Source organism: Leuciscus leuciscus (genome assembly GCF_965113295.1).
Source record: "Leuciscus leuciscus genome assembly, chromosome: 21".
NCBI classification, from domain to species: Eukaryota; Metazoa; Chordata; class Actinopteri; order Cypriniformes; family Leuciscidae; genus Leuciscus; species Leuciscus leuciscus.
Window position 1 is genome coordinate 27885859 of NC_138745.1, and position 23410 is coordinate 27909268.

The 23410-nt window shown below is 39.2% G+C and overlaps 1 protein-coding gene across 10 annotated transcripts in view; it reads left to right on the forward strand.

Moving 5' to 3' along the window:
- rbfox3a (RNA binding fox-1 homolog 3a) overlaps positions 1 to 23410 on the forward strand; it is a gene marked incomplete at its 3' end in the record, with an annotated part of 409261 nt that overhangs the window by 296859 nt on the left and 88992 nt on the right. For 2 of the 10 annotated variants that reach the window (XM_082153004.1, XM_082152998.1), the window contains exon 1: positions 522 to 1181. The exons of 7 other annotated variants lie outside the window; for them this stretch is intronic. In XM_082153004.1, coding sequence (XP_082009130.1) covers positions 1056 to 1181 — 126 coding nt within the window. In that variant the 5' untranslated portion in view covers positions 522 to 1055. Of the gene's footprint in view, positions 1 to 519; positions 1182 to 23410 lie in introns of those variants that run through there. One more of the 10 variants, XM_082153000.1, reaches the window with a different exon arrangement.

Below are 23410 nucleotides of genomic sequence, written 5' to 3' on the forward strand. Positions count from 1 at the left end.
TCAAATAAGCTTAAATGTTTTTTTCCACTGTTGTACCTCATTCCACACACTATATTTTTTCCTCTGAAAAAAAAAAAAAAGACCCTATTAAAATCGATAAAGGTCCACCAAAGGACGTTTTGGATGGGGTTGTGTGGTTGTGTTTGGCGGCTGTACGGTTCGTTGGTGGGGGTTTGATCCCCCATAATGGGGGCACATCTGGTGTGTCTGCATCCAAAGGGAAATAGATCAACCCCCTAAAGACCCTAAATGAACCCAACCCCATATCCCAGTCCAGCCCAGAGCTGTCTCATTCTCCACAGCCTTTGAACAAGACTCTAGCTTTTGTGGCCATTACCTTCGATCACCTTAAATCATTGAGTAATTGTTTAATTAGAATTGTTACTATCAAACCCCTTGCGTATCCTTTAAACGAAAGCTGAATATTCAGGTGTCGTTTTCATGGTGATTACAGTGAATAATGAATGAAAAGAGAAACAAAAGCAAATCAAATGTTTTGCGTATGTGGTCGTCCTCTCTGTTACGCGAGGAAAAAGACGTGCGCCGGTGCTGCGGAGATCGGCAATTAATGTCCGAGATCAGCTGTTGTGATGTCATTATACATTCCCTTCATTTTCTACAGTGGGTCTGTTTGATCTTTGAATACCCCCGGGAACTCCTGCCTCCTCCCTCTCAGCATCTCTCCCTTCCTCCTCCTCCTCCTGCTCTCCCTCGCTCTAGCAGAACCTCCCCTTTTCTTTCTCCGAGGGCTCACATTGGCTTCCCGTATGTGTGTGCGCGCGTGTGTAAGAGTGTAAGTGAAAGTGCGCAGCCGAGCCTTGATGACAGAGGGCCCAGGACCATTCAGACGACTCGCACGCCCGCGTTCAGCCCACCTCCAGAACAGCTGAGAGAAAGAAACAGTCCAGAGAAAGAACAGCAAAAGAGCCAGATAGAATCAAAAAGACTTCTGCACTAAACAAAGAAGAAAAAAGAAGGAGTAGAGGCAGAGTGAAGGTTTCAGAGAGAGAGAGAGAGGGAGAGGGAGAGATAGAGAGAGAGGATCTCCCAGCTTAATGCGCAAAACGTCCCGCTACCACATGCTGTGCTCAATGGCCAACACAGGCTGTCTTCTGCTCTCCGGCTCAGGGATGCTAACTCACTCTCTCCAGTGTCCCCCTGCGTTCCTCTACCTACCCGAGGTAAGGCGATCCCCATCCCTCCGTCTTGCTCTTCCTTCTTCTTCTTCTTCTTCTTCTTCTTCTTCTTCTTCTGCTACTTGCGGATGACACGTGCTAGCATTGTGTTCACCCCCTCCTCCTCATGTACCTCCTCCCTCAAAGCCCTCGGCAGGGGTCATCCCTTCTCTGTTCTCATCTTTTCATTCATGCTGGGACTTTTTGCAGTGTCAGTTTTGTATACTGTTTTTGTTCCATATACTATACAAACTTTTTTGCGCATGTTTTTTTTCTTCCATTTTCATTTTTTAAGTGTCTTTTTTGGTTTGTTGGTTTCGTAATTAGCAATAGTGTTTTATTATATTTGTTTCTCTCTAGATGTTTTTATAATTTAAATATATTTTCAATGTTTTTAATTTTCACTTTTTTGTACATGTAGTATACATATATATATATATATATATATATATATATATATATATATATATATATATGTGTGTGTGTATATATATATATATATATGTGTGTGTGTGTGTGTGTATTATATATATATATGTATATATATGTATATGTGTGTGTGTGTGTGTGTGTATACGTATATATATATATATATATATATACGTGTGTGTGTGTGTGTGTGTGTGTATATCTGTGTGTGTGTGTTTGTGTGTATATGTATGTTACAGTCAAATCACACATCGCTTCCTCTGTTAAAACTGTTTTTCTTTCAAGAATTCACTCTTGAAGGTTTTCAAAAACCCACGACTGTAATTAAGTTTGACCGTATCAGTTGTATTGACATTCTTATTGTTTGATAAGTGCTCTCTGTTTCAGAAGTTGTGTGAGTCTGTGTCTCTTTTTTTTTTTTTTTTTTTTTTTTTTTTTTGTTAGCTACTGACTGAACGTGGACAGATGTCACTGAATTAGTCCGTTCTAGTAAATGTGGGTTGGCTGACTTATCTGAAGGTGCTTGGAAATTGGGTGGCACGTTAGGGGCTGCGGTGATTGTTTTTGGCCGTGTGTGTGCTTTACTACGGGTGGTGTGTGCGATGGCAGGCTGCTGCTTTCCTCTAGATGGTGTGTTATTGCTCAGATATAAAGAATGATAAGGCTGTTGAGAGATAACCTGCCTCATGCTGCTACCAAATCGCTCCTCACTCATCACCTTAACAGTCGCTGTCCTGGCAAACACACACACAACACCAGCTGTCCGGGCCTCTGCTGTCCCAACGCCGTTCGCTGTGCGTGTACATGTGTGTCTGTGCATACAAATAAGGCATATTTAAGAATTCATCCTGTAAATGCTCGCGCGTTTTGAGCATCCTCATAATTCCTCATCTGATTTTGAGCAGATGTCATCGACAAGATGTCAGGGCTTGTTTTTGTGTACACCCGTAATTGATTAGCTGTGAGAAACGTCTCTCAAATATCTGTCAAATCGGGCTCGTCGCAGTCGAGACGCTAGCAGGGGTTTGTTTTGGTTTCAATATTAGTGTTTTGTTTCAGCGATTTCAGATTTTTTTTTTTCGAAGTCGGTTGATGCGAGAGTTTTAAAAAAAAGAATGAAAGAATCAGACTGGGTCTCATCTATCAAATTTAGTATGACTCACTCCCAAATAATACAGGCAGATTCAGAAAGAGTTATCACACCCTCAGGGATTCTACAGGATCCCATTCATTATTCCTTTTTTTATTTATTTTTTTATTTTTTTTGCTTTTATTCACCTGCTGAAATGGTAGCCACATACGGCACGTCACATCTTGCAGATTGTGAATTGTAACAAGATTTGTTTCTTCGCTTTTTTGTCTTCGTTCTTTTGTGTCGTGTTCCTCACCTGTGCCTCATCTTAGACTGCAGTGTATGTACAAAAAAATAATAAAGGAAACTGCTTTATGTGCTTCATAAACAATATAGTGAAAAGAAAGTGTGTTTTAGAAAAAGTAAACTTACTCATTTTACAGTTATAAACAAGTCTAATTAAATTTTTGGGAGAAAATGTAATTTAATGTGTATGTATGTAAATCTTTAAGCATATAAAAACACTTCATTCTTCTTTCATGTAGATAATTATTTAAGATTACATTTTTTTATTAATTAATATTAATTAAAATTCACATTTTTTAAATGCTCGGCACCTCTGTGGTAACTCAAACTATTCGTTCTTGATTTCCATTTTGTACAGCATGTCTGTGAAGTTCATTTGTGTGTCATGCACCCGTGTGTGTGTGTGTTTGTGCTTGTGTGTGTGTGCTGGCCGCTGTCTGCGTGCACAAGTGCTGGTAAATGCTATTTAGTTGCGTTACTGTTTTCATTGGATTAGGAATTAGCTAGGGATCCAGACAGCTTTTGTTTTCTGTGTAATAGCAAAAGTTTCAGCCATAGCATCACGCAGGTTATTTTTTTATTTTTTAATTTTAGCAAACGGTGTGTTTTCTAACACTGCGTGGAGTTGCTGAACAAAACAATTGCAGAGGCATAACGTGTTTCTAGTTCAGTAGCTTGTTCTATAACCTCATTTATACAACAAACCACTGTCGTTTTATACAGTCTGCCATTGAAAATAAAATAATAATTGTCATACAGTGATGTCAAGTGAGTGTTTAAAAAAAAAAAAAGGTCCTCACAGAAATGGGGGGAAAAAATTCTCCATTACATTCTTCACTCTTCTTTTATTTTAGCAAACGTGACCTCTATCTACATTTAATTTAAATTTGGCTGGATAAGATTCCCTCCCTCTCCTTTTATTGCGGCAGAGGCTGGTTCTCAAGTCTTGAGTCAATACGGAGCAGTAAATCTGCTTGTGCAAGCATCTCTCCCTCCCTGGAGGACCGAAAATCTTTACCCATGCTCAGGATAGTTAAACAATTCTCGCTATTGTATGATTTTCTCCTGAGCCATGGAGCTGAATATTAGAAGCTTATTCTCTAGTGAGTTTTTAGTCATTTCTAGCAGCGGTCGAAGTCATTTTGCAAGTGTAACTCCAAAATACACACACGTTACGTACTGTATGGGAGGGAGGGAGGATGGGGAGTGCTTGTGTGTATTTCACATGTTGAATTGTCAGCACAAAAGCTTCACCTGCTCTGCTGCAGGTGGTCTCACGCATGTCTGGAGCTACAGAGGGGAATAAAGCCAGCTTTGAAAACAGCCAGAGTAGAGGTAGATGGAATAACAAGGGTGGAAACATTAAGGAGAGGAAGAGGAAGGTGTGGGAAAATGAAATCCATGAATGAGAGGGGATTGAGAGGGATTTGAATGCCCTGCCACAATGAGATATAATTGGACGGGTGGGCTAGTGCGAGCAGAAAGGAGAGTCAAAGAAATGTAAGGGAGTGGTTGAAGCCGTTTCTTTTTCTGTGCTGCACAGGAGAGATAGTCGGAGCTCATTCCCCCCCCTGAAGACGTCCTGCTGAGTGACATCAACCCCTGCTAACAATGATCAGATATTTAAAACACACATTCACCGTGTGTGCGCGCAAACTGGACACACTCAAACTCTCGCTACGAGTGTAACCGAAGTACACACTCGCTTGTCAATAACCGATGACATAATGGGTTGGAAATGGAAGTGAAACCCCGGGGAATACGGATCAGTTGATGTCCACTGCACTAAAGCAGACGTTAGCTTCAAATAGTCTCGTATTCTTTCTGGTTTGTCTAGAAACAGTAAGTGCAAATTAACGCCATCTAAACGACAGCTGCAATGAGGATGAATCTGTATAGCCGGTTGTATCAATACTGCGTATCAATAGGTAATTGTTTTGCTAACGGTATTGTAGTTAGCCTGGTTCTACTCTTAAACACATTTGATAAGATCAAATTAATGAGCTGGTCTTTCAGGTGGGATTGTGCTTAAATAGAAATGCAAGTTTTGTTTTAAGTTCAAGGGATTCTTTTATGTCACTTTGTACAAAATTAGTTTTACTGATTAGAATCCCGCTAGAAAGACCTTTTTTTGTGTGTGTGCATACATGTTTTAAGAAAAAGTGTTTTGACCGGTGAGATTTAAAGAAGGTTATTGTAGGAAATAGGTACGTGCCCTGTCAGCATCGTAGCGCAGTGGTGCAACACACACATATTTAAACGTCTGTAAACACACACACACACACACACACACACACACACAACAAGGCGAGTGTTTTCCCCAGAGAAGCATTGATTGCTCTGTATTGATGTAAAGTGAACATAGCATTTTCATATTAATACTAAATGGAAACTCTCTTCATAGGTTTTCTCTGTTATGTGAAGTGCTCTGGATCTCATTAAAATATCGTTTCTATCAGCTCCACTAAATTATTGATTACAATACATGCGACGTTTCCAACATTTGTCTCTGTCTTGTCATCCCTTCAATCTTAAATTGAAGGAATATATTTTGTATGCATAGAAATGAAGTGGTGAATTCGTTTTTTTTATTATTTTTTTTATGTCATTGTTTGGATCATCACATTCAAGTTATAAGGCTAGCCAATTCCAGAGATCTACTTTCTGAAGTAAAACCTGCGGATTCCAAAAACACAATGAATTCAGCACTCGAGAGAATTTTGTAGTAATGTTTGTAATAAGTATCTGTGGTCTCGGCTGGTGATTGAATCAAAGGTGTAATTATTTTCTTGGGCTTTTCATTCGAAATCGGCACGATCAACAAAAAAGTTTCTTTTCACACTGCATTTTTTAGTTCATGCAGCTAATTCACCAAAGTCCTCTCCTTCACTGTGCCCTAGTGTTAATGATGCATTGTATTGTTATTTATTAGGCCACCGCATCGGCATCTATTTAGCCATCCCCATATTTATCTTCCTCCATAATTGGGCGCACAAGAGAAATTAGTCATTTTTACTCTAAGCTTGTTTTTTTTCTGAGCTGATAATTAACCATTTGAGTTAACGCTTCAGATATCTCCATTTAATTGTTTAATCATGTTAAACATTTTTATATTTAGTAATGAAATGCCCATAGGTTTAGCTATGAAGCCACTCAAAACATGCTTCTCAGATTATTAAACGTATTTGTAGTAGTATATCATTGTTACTAAAATAAAAACTTAAACTCAATGGTTTATTTTTAATTTGATTATTTGATATGTTCACATTTGTTTTGTATTCAGTTACCTATATATAGATAGTTAGATCATAATCTACAAACCAAATATGATCAGTCACATTTATATAAACAAAATGCAAAGAAACTTTTTTGTTGATTGTGCCGATACAATTGATGATTGCTGTTTTAAAAAATCCACAGGTTATAAATCAGAAGCTGAACTCAGAATTGATTACTAGTCTAATATACAGTATATGAGTTTCAAAACGACACCTAATCAAGACCATCATGTTGCTGTATCTGCTTTGAGTGGAATTAAGAGAGAAACATCAGAGCTGTGGCATGTGTGTGAGCGTGTCTGCATTAGATCTCTGTAACTCTGCAGATGGTGTGATGTTCCCCACATGCCCCAGTGTTCAGAGTGTGCATCGGTATTGATGTTTCTGTGCTTTGCTGCAATGCACGCTGGGCCGCCACTGGCTCTGCACCACGGTTATCCCCAGAGGTGAGAATTATGGAAAGGTTGGGTCCTCCAGGGTCTTCTAGATCCATTGGGTAGGTCTTAATAAATCTCTGAAGACCCTCTGATGCATAGAAGACTTCGGGCTGGAGTGTATAGATAGTTATTTGTGTATCAGTGCAGATGTGGTGCGCAGATCAATTCGTGTAGGTGTTATTCACCTATTGTGTGTCACTAAATCCAGTCTCTGTGTAGCTGAGGCTGTTACTGACCGATGCATGTATCACAAATAATTAATATGTGCGCCATTTAGCGTAATCGTTCTCATGAAGAGCGACTTACAAAGTGCTTTAGTTTTGTGTGTCTGTCATGTCAGTGCAACAACTTATAAAAGATAAAAGTGCATCTTGCTAATGTATTTTATTTATGCAAACTGTACAGTCAGAGAAGAGACAAACAGGAACGTTGCCTGTGACGAGGGTGAACCACTAAACTTTTCTTCACGTGGAGGAGAGGTGAATTCAAGCATTTACAATATTAAATATGTTGCTAAAATTAAACATAAAATAATAAATAAAGCTATTTTATGGATTCATTTTATGTTAAATTAAGAACTGTTACATTATTGAAAGATTTTCTAGACAAAAATGTTTATTTCAAATATATTTCGAAGTTAAATTGTCAAATTTATTCTACATGATATTTGAGCATTGATATACAGCATTTAGAAATACTACAGTACATTTTTTAGTTCAGTATTCAAACTTCATTCTTCTTTTTATGTTTTATTTATGTTTCTTGTAATCACTTACGCAGCTTAGAGATCACTATCCTCACCGAGACGGCCTGTTCTGATCATCCTCCCCCAGATCAACTCGACCGAACGACTTTTTGAGGCGAACCAACTGCAGTCTCCTCTGTGTTGCGCCTCCAAGACGAGCTAATTAGCAGCGTTTCATTTCCTTAGCAGACACGCAAAGTACTTCAGCTCCATTGCGAGCAAGAGGAGAATAGCTGGATAAATTGGATGGCATTTATTCTTCTTTGCACGCTGCTCATGGCCAGGACTTCTTAGCTCTGGTTCACCTGAAGTATATCTCTCACATCATGAAGTTAGAGCTGAATTTATAATGCTGCCCCTTCATCTCCTTTGCTATATCTTTGCTGTACTGGTTCAAAACTTTCACTTTTCTCTCAGCCATACCTAGTTTGTTTGAGCGAGACTCTTTTTATTGGGTGTACGGACCCTTTGGCATCCGTGGAGTCTTTGATACGTATGAGAAGAATACTTAAAAGTTTGTTTGCTTACTTGTTTTTCTGCTTTCTAAAGTTTTGTTACGCACATTCTTGAAGGAATATACTGGGTTCAATTGGCAGCATTTGTGAAATAATGTTGACAAACAAGGTTATGGTGAGGCATTTACAAATGGAAGTAAATAGGTCCAATTTTTAAGGATTTAAAAGCTTGTAATTTTATAAAAGCACTCATACTACTGTTAAAAACGTTGGGGTCAGTAAGATTTTTCTAAAGAAATCCCTAATGCTCACTAAGGATGCATGTATTTAATGAAAACAATTTTAATTAATTTTAAAATGCAATTTATTTATGTGGGGGCAATGCCGAATTTTCAGCATCATTACTTCATTACTCCAGTCTTCAGCCACATGATCCTTCAATAATCATTCTAAAATGCTGATTTGGTGCTCAAACAACATTTCTTGCTATTATCAATGTTGAAAACCGTTTTAGCTTTTTTTCTTTTTTTCTTTTTTTTTGTGTGGAAATGTTGATACCTTTTTCAGGATTCTTTAATGAATACAAAAGTTCAAAATAGCAGCATTTGACATCAGAATTCAGAATTAACATAATAAATGTGTTTTCTCTTTCTTGTGATCATGCTTGATGAATAAAAGTATTAATATCATTCAAAAAGAAAAATCTTACAGACCCCAAACGTTTGCAAGTTAGTGTACATTAATTCTTCTGTTAAAACTTGTGTATTAAATGAGCTGTAAAGTTGTTTTCATCACTTATGTGGTCGTAAAATTATGTTAATGTATTGTTATTATCTTGTGGTTGTACTATTGAAAGTAGCTTGTTGAGTTTTTAACGTTAAACAGATTGGCCCCATTCACTTCCATTGTAAGTGCTTCACTAAAGAAAAGGAGGATTAATTGGTGGCAGTCAGCATTATGCCACAAGTGCTGTCGGTTGAGCTTACCTTGCACTGAATCCGGAATATACCTTTAAACAAACATGTCGACAGTAATGCATCGCAGCTGCATATGTGATATTTTAATTTAAATGCCCACTTTAGCGTGCTATAGCGAACATATGACACTTCCTTCGGCTCTTTTTTTTCCCTCTCCGCCACCTCCCTATCCCTAACCATGTCTATCTGTCTCTTCTCAGTCTCTGCTGTAGTCAAGACCGGCTTTATCTGTGTGTTTAGACAGGCAAGGAAAGAATTACACTGACAGTGCTTAGGAAATGATAGGCTGGTACTGAGATATTTGTGCCCCATAAATTCTCCACTGCTCAGCATAATTTACGACAGAAGCTGCATGCGCGTGTCTGTGTGTGTGTGTACGAGAAGTTCGTGTCCCACTGTATCTGTCTCCATCTGCTTAGCCACTTTTGCTCCGCCGTAAATTAAGGGCCTATAGACAGCTCCCCTCAAGTCTCCGCTCACATAAAAATGAGTCGCTAGTCATCTCTCTCCCCCTTCTCTCGCTCTCCTTCTCGCTATCTCTAATTGAAAGAGAGCTATGTAAAGGTGAGGCGAGGATCGACATAGGTGCGCAGCCCTGATAGCACAGGTACCACGTTATCTAAAGGCCATTAAAGCAGGGGTTAGCGTTTTAAAGGTTAGCGTGAAAACGTGTTTTTAATTAGCGTGCCTCACTTCGTACATGTAGTGTCTGCAGGAGGTCCTCCGACGCTGGGATCGTAGACGGTACGACGAGGTCTTCATCCTGACATTCAGAAGGTTATGGTAGTTAGATGGTACTAGTGATGTGGATCCCCTCTGTAATTACCTTAGCGTTCTCCGCGCACATCAGTCAGCTGTCAAACGCGACAATATTCCGACACCGATGGCGTAGAAATTGTACCTTAGCGACGGACATTTGTTGTTGACATTTAAAGTTCAGTAGCCTTTAACCTCAGTCGGGTGATGAGTTTTTCATATTCCTAGACCTAATTGCTGACAGTTTCATATGTTTACAACACGTTTTTTTAGTTAGCTAGCCTGTACTCTTGTGGTCTGTAAATGAATGAGTTCATTTCCAGTGTTCCGAAGGCTAATACAGTGTTGTTAGCGCTGACGCTCACCTGCTGAACAATTAGCGCTACATAAACCCTGCAGCCATTTTCAGTCCAATACTAAAGCAAAGCTCAGTAACACGGCTAGTGAATTATGTATAGCTTAGTCAAGCATAGTTTAATACAGGGCTGTCTGTTAATCAATTCTTCTCTAATTGCAATTTTCATTTCGTTCAGGTCTCTACCTGCTGTTAGGCACAGTAGTATTAACCTACAGGGCCAGCTAGCAGAAATTATTTAGATTTTTGTTCGACTTATTTTTATGTTTGCTGGTATTAGTGTAATTCTGCTGAATGCATTATCTGCATGCTGTTCTACACCCACACAGCAAAAGTGAGTCGGTCCCTGTGGCCCCGCATGCACAATAATGACATTATCATGCTTGCAATAAATAATCCAACATATGCCTCTGATTAACAGAGCCTTTCATTGCGTACCATAGAGAAAGAAAGAAAGAAAGAAAGAAAGCGGAAAATGTAATGAAATGTGCGCTGACATATCGCCTCCTTTGTGACTGCTGCAAATTGATTGTTGAAACTCCATTTTGTATACATGTCATAGAAAACTTTGCCCAGCATGCATTGCAGCACCTAGCCATTACGGTCAAAACTAATCACCCTCTTTTTTTTCTTTTGATACTCTCGACAGACTGTAGAAATCTATGCTGTCAGTGTGTGTATTTCTTTTTTTCTCACAAGGCGGTAGATCAGTTTCATGTTGCTCCATTTTGAAAATCTTGATTAAATGTTCTTTTTTCTCTCTTTGCCCATTTTTTTTTCCCTGAGGATGGAGGAGCTGGAAGGGAGGGATCTAGATTTGGCACCTTTCAATTCGCTTCTAATCAACAGCTCGGTTCCTCTCACATACGGAAGCTCTTAATTACTGCTAATTGTGGCCATTACCATGGGAAAATTAAATAATAAAAGCAAGACAAATATTGATGTTAATTGATGGAGCTGCTCGCTGATAGCACAGCTTTTCGAAACGGTTTCAATAAGTTTGAATTAACCCCATTTGCATACATTAATTGGGATAATTATAAATTAAGATGATTGCTGTTGAGGTTGATCACTAGTTTTGTGTGTGTGAGTGAGATGTGGTGTAATGAAAACAGGCCGGGCAGAGGGATGTTTTGGATGCTAGCTGATCCGCGTGTTCTGTCATAAGTAATTACTCTAATCGCTCGAGCCGTTCACACTGAACTTGAGGGAACCAGCTCAGAGTGCCTTCAATCTCGCATATGAGACCAAGTAGAGGCTTTTCTGATGCCATTTGTATCCTTGCAAATTATGGAGTGACAGAACAGCAAATGGTTTTATGAATGTGAAAATATTTACGTATTCCTATAAAAAAAATAAAAAAAATTGTGGTTAATAACCTAAAAATGTGGTTTGTGGTAGCAATTGAGCTGGTTTTATTCAAGTCATAAATATTTAATATGACTAAATCAACTTGAAAGGTCAGATCAGGCTGAAATGCTGTAACTCCTTAAAAATGAACAGTTTTGCTTTCTACAGTATATTTAAATAAATGAGAGAAAAAATGGTTCATGTACCTGTAGATATTGTCATTGTAATTTTGTTTTTTAATTAGCAGGTGTAAAAATATCTTTAACTTAAAAATAGGATAACAATTGTGAGGAAAAATGTGACAAATATGCAACAAACTTTGTATATGAATAAAGATGTACAGAATTGTTTCGACACTTCCTAATATGGGTAAATTTAATTTTGGAACATGTTGGTTTTGTATAATGATCCATAAATGTGAGCTGTAAGTGTGTTATAGTTTTTTCCAGGACTGATAGATAGATAGATAGATAGATAGATAGATAGATAGATAGATAGATAGATAGATAGATAGATAGATAGATAGATAGATAGATAGATAGATAGATAGATAGAGAAAATTACAATTATCTGTTATTAGTGTAGTTAATATTTATTTTGTCATTTCCTTAAGTTCCAGCTAATTATCATATCTGTAATTGGATTGTAATTGTAACTTTATTTAGTGACAAAATTATATTTGCACTCAAACATATACTTTTAATGACCACTGCTTGTGAATCTTCTCAATCCAGAACTGAGTTTATTAATGATGATGAAATTTGTTTGCGGTTGTAGATGACGGCTTTAGTGAATCAGCGTCCTCTTTTGGCACCTTTCAACATTCATGCACTCTGTGTTCACCATTCGTCAGAAAAAAACAATGAAATCAAGCAGAGCAGGAAATATTGAGAAATCTTGTTCTTCAGTCTCGAGTCCCATGAGATGGTTATTGAGGTGGCTGTAATTTGATAAGATGAATAAAGTCTGTGGGCTCAAGGCGACTCAGCACTTTCCCCGGCACTTTTCCGACCTCACTCCTACCTTTACAGAACTTCTGACGGAGGAAAAAAAAATCCCTGACATTGGCAGCAGCGGGAGCCCACCTATCGATTAGGTCATATCTGGGATAGATGATGGATTGGAGGTAATTTTAGGGGCATAAAGGGGGTATCTAGCAGGTTGCAGCCCTCACAGACCAGTCAGGTAGAACAAATGCAGGTAGACGGTGGTCAGCCTCATCATAGCGGGCCGTGCGCTAGCCTGTGGCGTTCCTGTAGAGGGCGGAGGGGAGAGATGATGTGATTTGCCTAGATCCACCTCCAGATCCATCTGTGCTCCGGGGTTGCACCACTTCCCAACATCCCTCAGGATCTTTCCAGACATTGCTCGACATGGCTTCGCTTCGGCGCCAGTATTTATTCTCCTTCTTTTTTCCTATTCTTTCTCTCTCTCTCTCCCTCCGTTGTGGCTGTTTCTTTGTTAGGTGTTCTTCCAATTTAATTACGAAGGCTTTGAAGTTCCCATGAATAATGGCAAAGTGCACCCTTCCAGAGCCTTCAGCTTTTTATTCAGATCAAAGATAGCTTTTACATCAGCCAGAACTCCTCCCCCCAGCTGAGAACAGTCACAGGGTTTTCAGACACCAGGTGCCAAGGCTCGTCTTTTTGCCTGCTCCCCCGTCAAACACGGGTGATGGAGGCTCCCCTGGATGGGTATTGAACTGTTGTTGCAAGATGTCAAAAGCTCATTCCAAGGCTGGCACTAAAACCTGCATGCAACATCAGACCCTCTTTGTAACTTTAACCTTTCATCTACGGGGCAGATGGCAACAAATAACCGGAGCATTTTGTGAACGGAAAAAGAATAGCTTCTGTTTTATTTATTTGCGCTGCGCCAGCGCCACACTGCACTCCTCCATAAGCACAGGGCATTTTGTTTGCTGGTTATTTACCAAAAAATAAAATAAATGTATACAGTGGTCCCATATTTTTTATTATTATGTACTGTGTATATATATTCAAGTTAATTACATAATATATTTTTTATTATTTTTACTTCATACCTCCACTAAAAATAATCTTCTTAGTTAAAAGTTACTGCAAAGCTATCTTTATTGTTTGCAAATGTTTTGATGATATTTTTAAATGATATTTTGCATTGAATGTGATGTAATTGATACATTTTAAGTGTCCAAATGCGTTTTTGGGCTGCTGTATAAATCCACTTTATGTATTGATCCATAGCGTCATCTGAATGAACTTTAAACTTTTATCACAAAAACCTGAAATAACATGTTTTTCTAATTAAAGAATGTGACATTAAATTTGAAAAATGTATCCGGTATTGCATTTCCGTCACACCAACTCACCGAATTTGACATTTATGTTCTCATTAACTTGTCAACTTCTGTCAAGTAATTGGCATATGAAGGCCGGCAAACATATTCAGCGCCCTACGAATACTAAAAGTAGAAGCAGGAAGTTCAGAATATCTCCTTCCTTTATTACATGCAGTGACAAGCTGATTGTGTCAGCCACAGGTCAACAGACAGCAGAGAGAGAGAGAGAGAGAACTGATGTCCCCTGTGCATCAAGCAAGTGTTTTTAGACAAGTATTGCAGATGCTAAACAAACATACAGTCACACATTGACAGACTGGAGGAGGCATGCTGATGCACAGGGCATGCCGCCCCACTTTGCTTTTCCCATTCCTCTAAGTGGCTTGTCAATTACACTGGGTAAACAGAGGCAGAGTTAGGGAGTAAATCCACAGAAGACAAATATAAAATCGGATCCCTGGAAGATTAAAGGCCACTGAGCCGTGCGAACAAATATTTCAATAAGACAACAGCGTTGAGGTTGGGGCATTAGTTTATATGAATGTGTTTGCGTGAAGTGTCTTTACAGTTGCATTCACAGTCCTGATGCAAGTGTGTTGTATGAAGTAAGACATCGTCATGGCAGAACTGACAAAAAAAAAAAAAAAAAAATGTATTAATGTGTTATGATTTGCACTATTGTCGTTAGAATGTATATCTTTAATATGTATCTTAAATGGTTAGAGCCTGAAAAATAGATTAATATGAGGTTTACAGTAAGGAAGTGGAAAGTTTCAGAGGGTTATGGGTAATGTAGGAGACATTGTGCTTTTTTTCAAGGGGGAACTCAAAAAACTTGCCTCAGTAACTCTTTGTAAACATTAGAAAATCACAGAAAAAATATTTTATTCATTTATTTTTTATATATATTTATTATTTTGTTGCAATTTTGGTTACTTTTGTAACTGGCAAATGAATTTAGGCATTTTTTGAGCGCCTAAAAAATGAAACCAATAAACTAGTAGTTATAATGCTTGCAAGCTTTCCGATAACCCCATGATACAGCTCTGGTGCTGTAATGTTCTCCCCTAGCATTGCCTGACTCGACCATGTCATTCCATTAATTCCAAGCCATTAATGAAGAAAAAAAAAAGGAAATTGAAAAAGAAACTGTGGCTATCAATCCCTGGTGTTGTTGGCAGGTATATAATGAAGTATTTGAGTCCAATTGAATTTGAACTAATTACACTACCCTCCAGATATTACTTCATCTGTACCAGTGGAATTAATGTAACGCTGCGTGTGGGAGACGCACCCCAACTCACCTCAGCGTCACACTCCATCACGCACTGCACACTCTGAGATAAACATATTCTTATACGCTAAAACCCATGTAAGTACTCACACACACAGAGTACAGCGCTGCGGCATAGTCACATTCAGAGACAGCCACGGTTTGCTAAGCACCGCAGAAGCCCCCGGCTGGCCAGTCCTCCTTAATTACACATGCAGCACTTTAGAGAGAATGAAAATCCATTAATTCACTTCCATCGAAAATATTAGGTCATTTTCATCCCCCGTCACTTTGTAGTGCAGTGCAAGCGTCATATCATTTTGATGTCTTCTGATACTGTACTACAGATAGCTTGCACTTTGGGCCTCAGAGCTCGCCAAGATAAAAAAAAAATAATAAAAAAAAAGAAACGATTGAGATTTCCTGACATGAGATTTGATGTTTTTTTTAGGGCTTTGTTTATAGTTATATTTAGGGATGTCCTGAACAAGTTTTTTTTTTTTGTGCCCCTGATTCCGAGTCATTTAATATTGAGCACACTTCAAGTACTTCAAGTTATTAAAATCAATCCAATTTATAGAGGGATGCACAGACATTGTTAACAGACTGTGTGGTCTCAATGAAAATGGGACTACTGGTATAAAATATTATATTTTATATGTAAAATAAGCAGAATAATTGCAACTAAAAAGAAGAAAAAGTAGATTTAAGGTTAGAAAGCATAAAGCTTGCAGCAGCAAGTCACAACCATAGCAATGCATTATGGCAACAACATCAGACTAAACTGTGAATAAATGAATAAATAAATTTCACTGTAATTTTATTTCATTTCAGTAGTGATCCAATTATGAAATTGTGACATGTATGGTGATGTGCATCTTATTGTGAGGTAGTTCCAAGTCGTTTCGACCTGAAAGTTCAGTTTTTTTGCTTGATGTAAAAGCACTAAAAGTCTAGATCAGGGATTCACTCTACTACAGTTCTCAGTGGTTTGATATAAATTTGTTTGATAAAATTTGATATAAATTAAAGTGAGTTAAAGTGAATAATTTTGCATCTTTCCGTAAATCGTTACATAGCTACAGGGGTAAACAGCTGCCTTCATCTCCTGCATTGATAAATGCAGTTTGTGACGAAAGTGCAATGTGAGGAGACTTGCAGGTTGAGTAGGGTGAAATCGAAACTGGGTTTGGATCAAACATTTACAGCAAATCAAGTGTTTAAACGGCTTAAAAGTTCAGTAGGCGATTTTTTTTAAAAACGCTGTTGAAAAGTGGTTTGGACCGAGCACCAAAACACACTTGTAGCCAATCAGCAGTAAGGGGCGTATACACTCATGATGGGGGAGGAGAGAGCTCAGTGCACACTGACAGACATTAGCAAAACGACTATAGTAAGAGAAAATACAAAAGAGGAAAAGGCCAGAGGAATATAACTTTAAAAAGAAGGGTTACGATCAAGCGAGAGGTAGGACCCACGGTAATATCGGAGAGTTTTATAGCGCTGGAGCGGCCTGAAAACGCATGCTGAGGTTGCTTTATTTCTTCTCGATACATGAGTAACGTTGGTTTAGCTGTGTTTCACAGAGCTAAGATATGCTGTCTTTTGCTTGAGTATGTCATATTTGTAATATATTAGTTACTTGGACTACCGTGCTATCTTTGTGCATCAACATAGGGGTGTGATCTTTTTGAATAGGGGTGTGTTTGTTTTGGAGATTTCAAATATCAACAGCGTTTACCAGAAATTGCTTACTGCACCTTTAAGATATTACTCCTTATGTACCATTTTCTGCAAGGCCATTTATTCTCTGAACACTTTTTCATTCTGTGCCTGTATGTTTCTCGGCTCACCCTTTCTTTAAATGTGTGTAAAACATCCCATTTCTCATTAGAAACGGCCTTATCAAAGCGCCTGCCTGGCCTTATACTGCTCAATATTCATCAGTCCAGAAATTCATTTTCCTCTAAAAATCACGTAGCTGTTCCTCTCTCCCTCTCTCTCCCCTAGCATTGAATATGCAGGCTTCCTGATGAGGTTGCGTAATGATTATTTAATGCTGGCATAATTGCTTAAGGGGCTTCTTGTGCTCCTGTACTTACTGGCATGATACATCAGCATCATTACCGGACCGATTGGCCTCCGATCACACGCCTGTGATCATCATGATCTGTGTGCTTCAACAGGGGTCCACTCACATACTATGACACACAGCGAGCATCATCCTCTAAACTGGACTGACGGGTGAGAAAAGAACTGATTTGTGTGTGCAGATGAATGAAACATGAATATGACCATGAGATATGCACTTTCAAGTGCGTCCACTGGATTTCTTAGAGCATGCGGAGTTGGAGAGTTATCAGTTGGTCTCCACCCATCAGGACCTCTGTTTACACTGAGAAGGAACATCACATCCCTTCGTAGTCTTTAAAGTTCTGTCTGTTCTTATAAGTGTAGTTGGGCTTCATGTTGGTTTTGACCGAAATCCTGCTGTAAATTCAACTCTGATCTTAATGGATTCTAACATCTGTAATGTTCAAAATAGTTCAAATTCAAAACCTGCCATACAATTCTTAGATTTACTCTAAATGGGGGGAGAGAGGACTTGAGGATGGCCTTTTTTTTAAAAAATTGGGCCAGTTAGCAACTATCTAGCAAACATATACCTTGTAGTGCTGTGCTAAAATAAACACTCAGAACACCTTTGCTACCAAATAACAACACCCTGGCAACCATCCACACCAGCCTAGCATTGCATGGGAAAGCACCACTAACATTTACTTCACCCCAACCTAGTTTTATTATTATTATTATTATTATTACATGAATCAAATGTTCACAGGAAAACTGTTTTCCATGTGCTTTGTACATGCGTACCCAAACAACAAGAGCTTCCCGTTGTGCACAGATCTCTTTGTACAGTCTTTTGGTTGAAGATACTTCTGTCGGGAAAAGAAGGGGGAAATTATTGGCATTGAGGGCACATTTGCAGTGGTAGCACGTCATGTCAAGTCAAATTGCCATTTGATGTCAGACTGTGTGTGTGTGTGTGTGTGTGTGTGTGTGTGTGTGTGTGTGTGTGTGTGTGTGTGTGTGTGTGTGTGTGTGTGTGTGTGTGTGTGTGTGTGTGTGTGTGTGTGTGTGTGTGTGTGTGTGTGTGTGTGCGCGCTTCACATGTTTACATGTACTGAGCTAATGTCTTTGCACTTTGGGAACTTCTGTTTTTTTTTTATATGCTTAAGACGTGGTGTTGATTTATTTTATATGTACAGTGGGGTCCATTACTGAACATGCTTTTTTTGCATTTTTCGCAAACTTAATACCATTTTTTTACTATATTAATTATATGATAAACACAACAATCTGAGTGAAAGGTTGAATAAATGAATTTTATAACATTTCAGCTTTACTTGCTTTAATGACAGCTGCACTCGAACTGCATAAATGCCACACGTTTGTGTAAAACCTGATTATCATATTCTCCAGCAGAATCTGAGAAGTTTAAATGGGGGGAAAACTGATCTCAGACCTTTGGATCCAATGTCTGTTTGCATATGTTTGTGTCAGTAGGTTTGTGTTCGAGTTCTAGACTGATTCATATGATTTCCTGCATCCCCGTGGCACGTGCGTTTCTCTCCCCATCAGTTCAATTGTCAGTACCACCACAATAACATTGACCAGAAGCGACCCGCTGCCACTCTCCCTCTTCGCACCTCTTTATCTCCATCTTTCTTTCTCTCTCTCCAGTAATCTGTCTTCACTTTTGTTCCTCCCACCCTGTTCCTTGTAATCTCTCGTCTTTTAAAGCCTCATAGCTGGCTTCCTCTCTCTCCCTCTGTCTTTCTTTCTGTCCCTCTCTAGTGCCAGTTCTTCTCCTTTTTTTCCCTTTACAAGGATCAATTTAGCCCAACATGATCCTCGGTGTGCACAGCTAATTCCGCGGAGCTCACGCAGTTCTGCATTGTGTCATAATCTGTGTGAAATTGATTTATGGCCCCTTTTCCACCCTCTAAACAGCTGCTGAGTGATGCCTCCTGTCATAATCATTCCATCATGCAGCCCCTTCTCGTCTTTTTCAACCACTCCTCTCCGGCGGTCTGCCGCCGCACAGATTATGTTTGATGAGATTTCCTCTCACGTTTATAACATGATATCTGAGAGAAGCCGAGTTTCTTCTTGTGCCCCTCGGTCTCTCTACCCATGCTCGCTTGTTCAGTCGCTCACTATCTCTGGTTTTTGTGGCTTCAAACATGCCTGCATTATTAATGGAAGTTTTACTAATTCATCTGAATGGAGGAGAGAGGGGGAGTGAGAGAGACTGTTGGTTGAGGACCGCCTCTCTCTCAAACGTTTGGTGGTGGTTCAGAGCGAGCTGTACCAAGTCTACAGAGCTGAAGTCTTGAGAGCCCGCCTAACTTCATCAATTATGGAAGCGGGCGACATTTTTCAGCTGGTTTTTGTGGCTTATTGGTGTGGAATATAATGTGCTTTTCCCTAGTGTTGTCCAGGTGAACAGATGAACACGGACAGACTGGGGATATAAATGCCACTGCGTGAAATCCAGAGTATTCCAATGTCGTGCCCCCTGCATTTCACTTTTTTATTTTATATTTAATTGGCTTATATATCTTATTTAATCAGTTTAGTGTTTTAATCAGATGAAAAAAAATCTATTTTTATTATTTTAATATTGTCTTAACCATTTTGTCATTTAATGTCTATATTATAAATGATCAATTATTAAAAAAAAAAATTAATTATAACTAACTTTGTATATACTGTATATACATTTAAGAACAATGAAAAGAAAAAAATATATATGTAAAATGATCATGTATATTAATTTATTAAAATTATAATAGTTTTATAATTGTATGTAATGTATATGAAAATTAAAAAGTAATATATTTTTATAATTTTCATTTAATCAGAATAATTTATTAAACAAATGTTATATTAAAATTCTATATTTATAAAAAATATTTTTCATTTCAATAATAGTTATGTAATTTTATATGAACATTTAAAAAGTGATTAAAATACTGTATATTCTCATGAAAAGGGCTATAATCTAAAATGAAATATTGCCATAAATACAGGCTTTCTGATCAGGCTTTCCAAACAACTACACTTTAGGGTGGAAAAGGCTTGAAATTCATACGGGAGCGGCAGGATTTAGCAGGACACCAGCAGAAATAACAGGAGGAGGTGGGGCTTTGGATCCAGATGTGGTTATAGTCAGACAGATTAAATATAGACAGGCAGAGTTGGAGAGAGAGGGCCTGGTCAAGGCAGCTCTCCTCCTCTCCTCTCTTTTCTCCTCAGAAGAGCTGAGAGAGTAGAGTGTGGCCCCTGAGGCAGAACTCCCAGCATCCAAATCGGACAGGCGGTGCTGAATGTGCAGGAGCTGTCAGGTGCTATGGCTTGTAACATGAGTTAGTGCTGCTATCAGAAGCACTGTGTGAGTGTATAAGAGAGAGAGAGAGAGATAGGGAAGGCAAGGCAGGGACTGAGACTGCTGCTAGGACCCATAGCCACGCTCCACCAAAGCCCAGCTCATACATTACTAATGCTTCGAGCAATACATGTCTCATTCATAATAGATAACCCCACATGCACCTGCAACGTATATCATACACACTATAAAGAGGTCAGCTATTCACTGGCTCTGGCTATGGGCCACGGACCGTGGAGGTTTGGGGGGCCCATCTGTAAATTAGCCATCAGCTTCACCTCAGTGTGCGTGACAGTCCACAACACGCTGGCCATGCTTGGGCGGATCGGCACTCGACCCGCGGCCCGACACGTTACGCCCCTCCCCGCCCCAGGAAAATGAGCACCTCACCCACCCCCCGTCCAACCAATCACCTCCAGCCCTCTCGGTTCATGTCTCACAGCCCCTTGCGCTCGCAGACAATTTACGGTAATTGAGAGAAGGCGAAGCTCGCCTCATATGGCGCGGAGGAAAATTGCCTGCGCAGGGCTGTAAATTAGCTAAGCAAAGGGGATTCAGGAATTACGTCCGCTCTGCAGGAAATGAGCGTTTATCAGGATGAAAAAAGCACCGGTGCTGGACGGTAAGCAGGGTTCGGGCTGGCCAGCTGGGCGGTTAGGGTGAGGGTGAGGGACGGGGGGGGTCTGCAGACTGGACAGGTCCATTGACACAGGGTTAATACTGCGGTGAATAGGCCCAGTAATGGAGCTTGGCTGACGGGGAGCAGTTTCCGGGGAACAGATGCCTCCCCCCATTCCATTTTACACCAAATCCCCCTCTTTTTTATCGTCTTTTCTAAACAGATCCAAATCAATTAGGCACTGAAGCTAACAAAAGGAATTTATTGGGCATCTCACCGTTATATATATGGCAGATCTGAGTGTTTATGTATCCGTCTGGATCAGAAGGATCCATTCAAGTGTATTCATTCTGCATTTAAACAAGCCACAAACCAAACAAGCCCTTTTTAAGATGAAATAATACCTTGAGTAATTGATCTGAATCCCATGGCAGTTCCACAAAGCGTACTGCACTGTCAGAAGATATAACATTGAACCGAGACGTATTTGTATTGGGTTGCATATTTGCATGCGTGTCGGCACGCGCATATCTGCATATATGTCTGAGCCCGCATTTGCGCTGCACCGCACCTCGCAGGCACCAAACAAACAGAGAATCTGAGCCATCTATTATTTACTGCATTTTTATTTACCCCATCAAACAGCTGCCACCAACAATCAGACGCCAAATGAGTGTAGTTTATGGCCGAGAAAGCAGGGCCGAGAAATAAAGGTAGGTTTTATCTGAGGAGGGGCTTTAATTGCTCGCGGTTTAATGGTCAGAGAGGACGGGGGAAGTTGGAACCGCCTCGGGATACGTGGAGCGGCCAGCGCATCACGTGACTTTTCAAATCACTTTTGGATCAGAGAGCGAGAATGAAAGAATTGTTTTTGTGCTCGCAAAATTGGGGGAAAAACAAGTAGGCATATAAATGTTTTTGTTTGCTGAGGTCAATTATTGTGCCACCGGCGAGAAAACCATATAACTGTTGGATTCAATAAGGATAATAAGTGTGGAGGTCCTGGAAAATATTATCATGGTCATCTCATATGAGCTCTGCTCTGGAGTTGGCACTTTATGAAGTTTAGCAGACTTATGTAGATTTTTAGTTTCCCGTTTTATTCATCGGGAACCTGTAGCCCGCTTGTGTTTGCAAGGAGAGTAAACATCCATATGCTACGGGGTGGCTGGTATTGTGTGTGTGTGTGTGTGTGTGTGGCTTTTAGTAAGTGTGTCACATCTGCTCCTCATCCCATTACAAAACTGCACAGCTTTCTAATGGCTGTCTTTACACCTGTACAAACCCCAGCTCTGACACGCACTTCTCCCCATGCACTCTGCGACATCATAAAACAGTTCTGTACACACACACACACACACACACACACACCCGTCCTTCAGTTCGAGACCCCTCCCTCTGACTTTTTTCGGTCCTTTTTTATAATAGTCTGAAATATTCATGTGCTGCTACAAGCGCAAAATGCTGTACCACTTAACGGATGAATATTTTATTTTGCGCTAAACTAGGTGCAAACGTGTGAAGCCGTAGCAGGAGCCAGAGTGGATGTTCCTCTCGGGTTTGCCTATATCGAGTCTCTGGTTGGCTGCATGTTGTTTGCACTTCCTGTCCTTGTTGCCAAGACACATGACAGTGTGACCCAAGCAAAACACAGATTAATTATGTAAAACTTGCAAAGGACAATATTATCTTGGCTAGTACCTGAAATGTATGCACGTTGGTCTTCTTTAACACACTCAAATTATTTTAATTTTTTTTATATGTTCCTTTAAATATCTGTTTTAGTGCTATATAAAACATGAATGATTTTATAGCACTGAAATAGATGTGTAGAGGAATATTTTTGTTTGACCATTTTGACATTATTTACTCACCCTCATGTTGTTGTTGTTCTTTTTTTCTGTGGAAAACTAAAGGAGAATTGTGGATTTCCGAAAACGCAATCTATGTCAAGTTCCAAAAGAAAAAAAGGAAGAAAAAAAAGTGGTTAAATGACACAATATTCCAAGTTTAAAAAAAAAATCATACAATTGATTTTTATGGAAAGTGATTATTCATTGAATGTGCCTCAGATTACTTTGAATGTAGCGCACTGGTCACATTAACTACTGCACTTTCATTATATATATATTTTTTATTTAGATAAAGAACCTTCAAAAAATAACAGCATACAGGTTTGGAATAACGCAAGGGTGGATAATGACAACTTTTTATTTTTGGGGGGTGAACTATCCCTTTAAGATTTTTAGGTTTAAGGGTTTTAAAGTGTTTTTGAATTTAGTCATCTAAAAATAACCCACATCTAATTACACAAAGTATACATAAGTACAGTATGCTAAACAGTATGTGGAAGGTTTGTTTTGTCAGCCAAGATCTTCAGAGTGTTTTTTCATTCATTCCTTTAGATT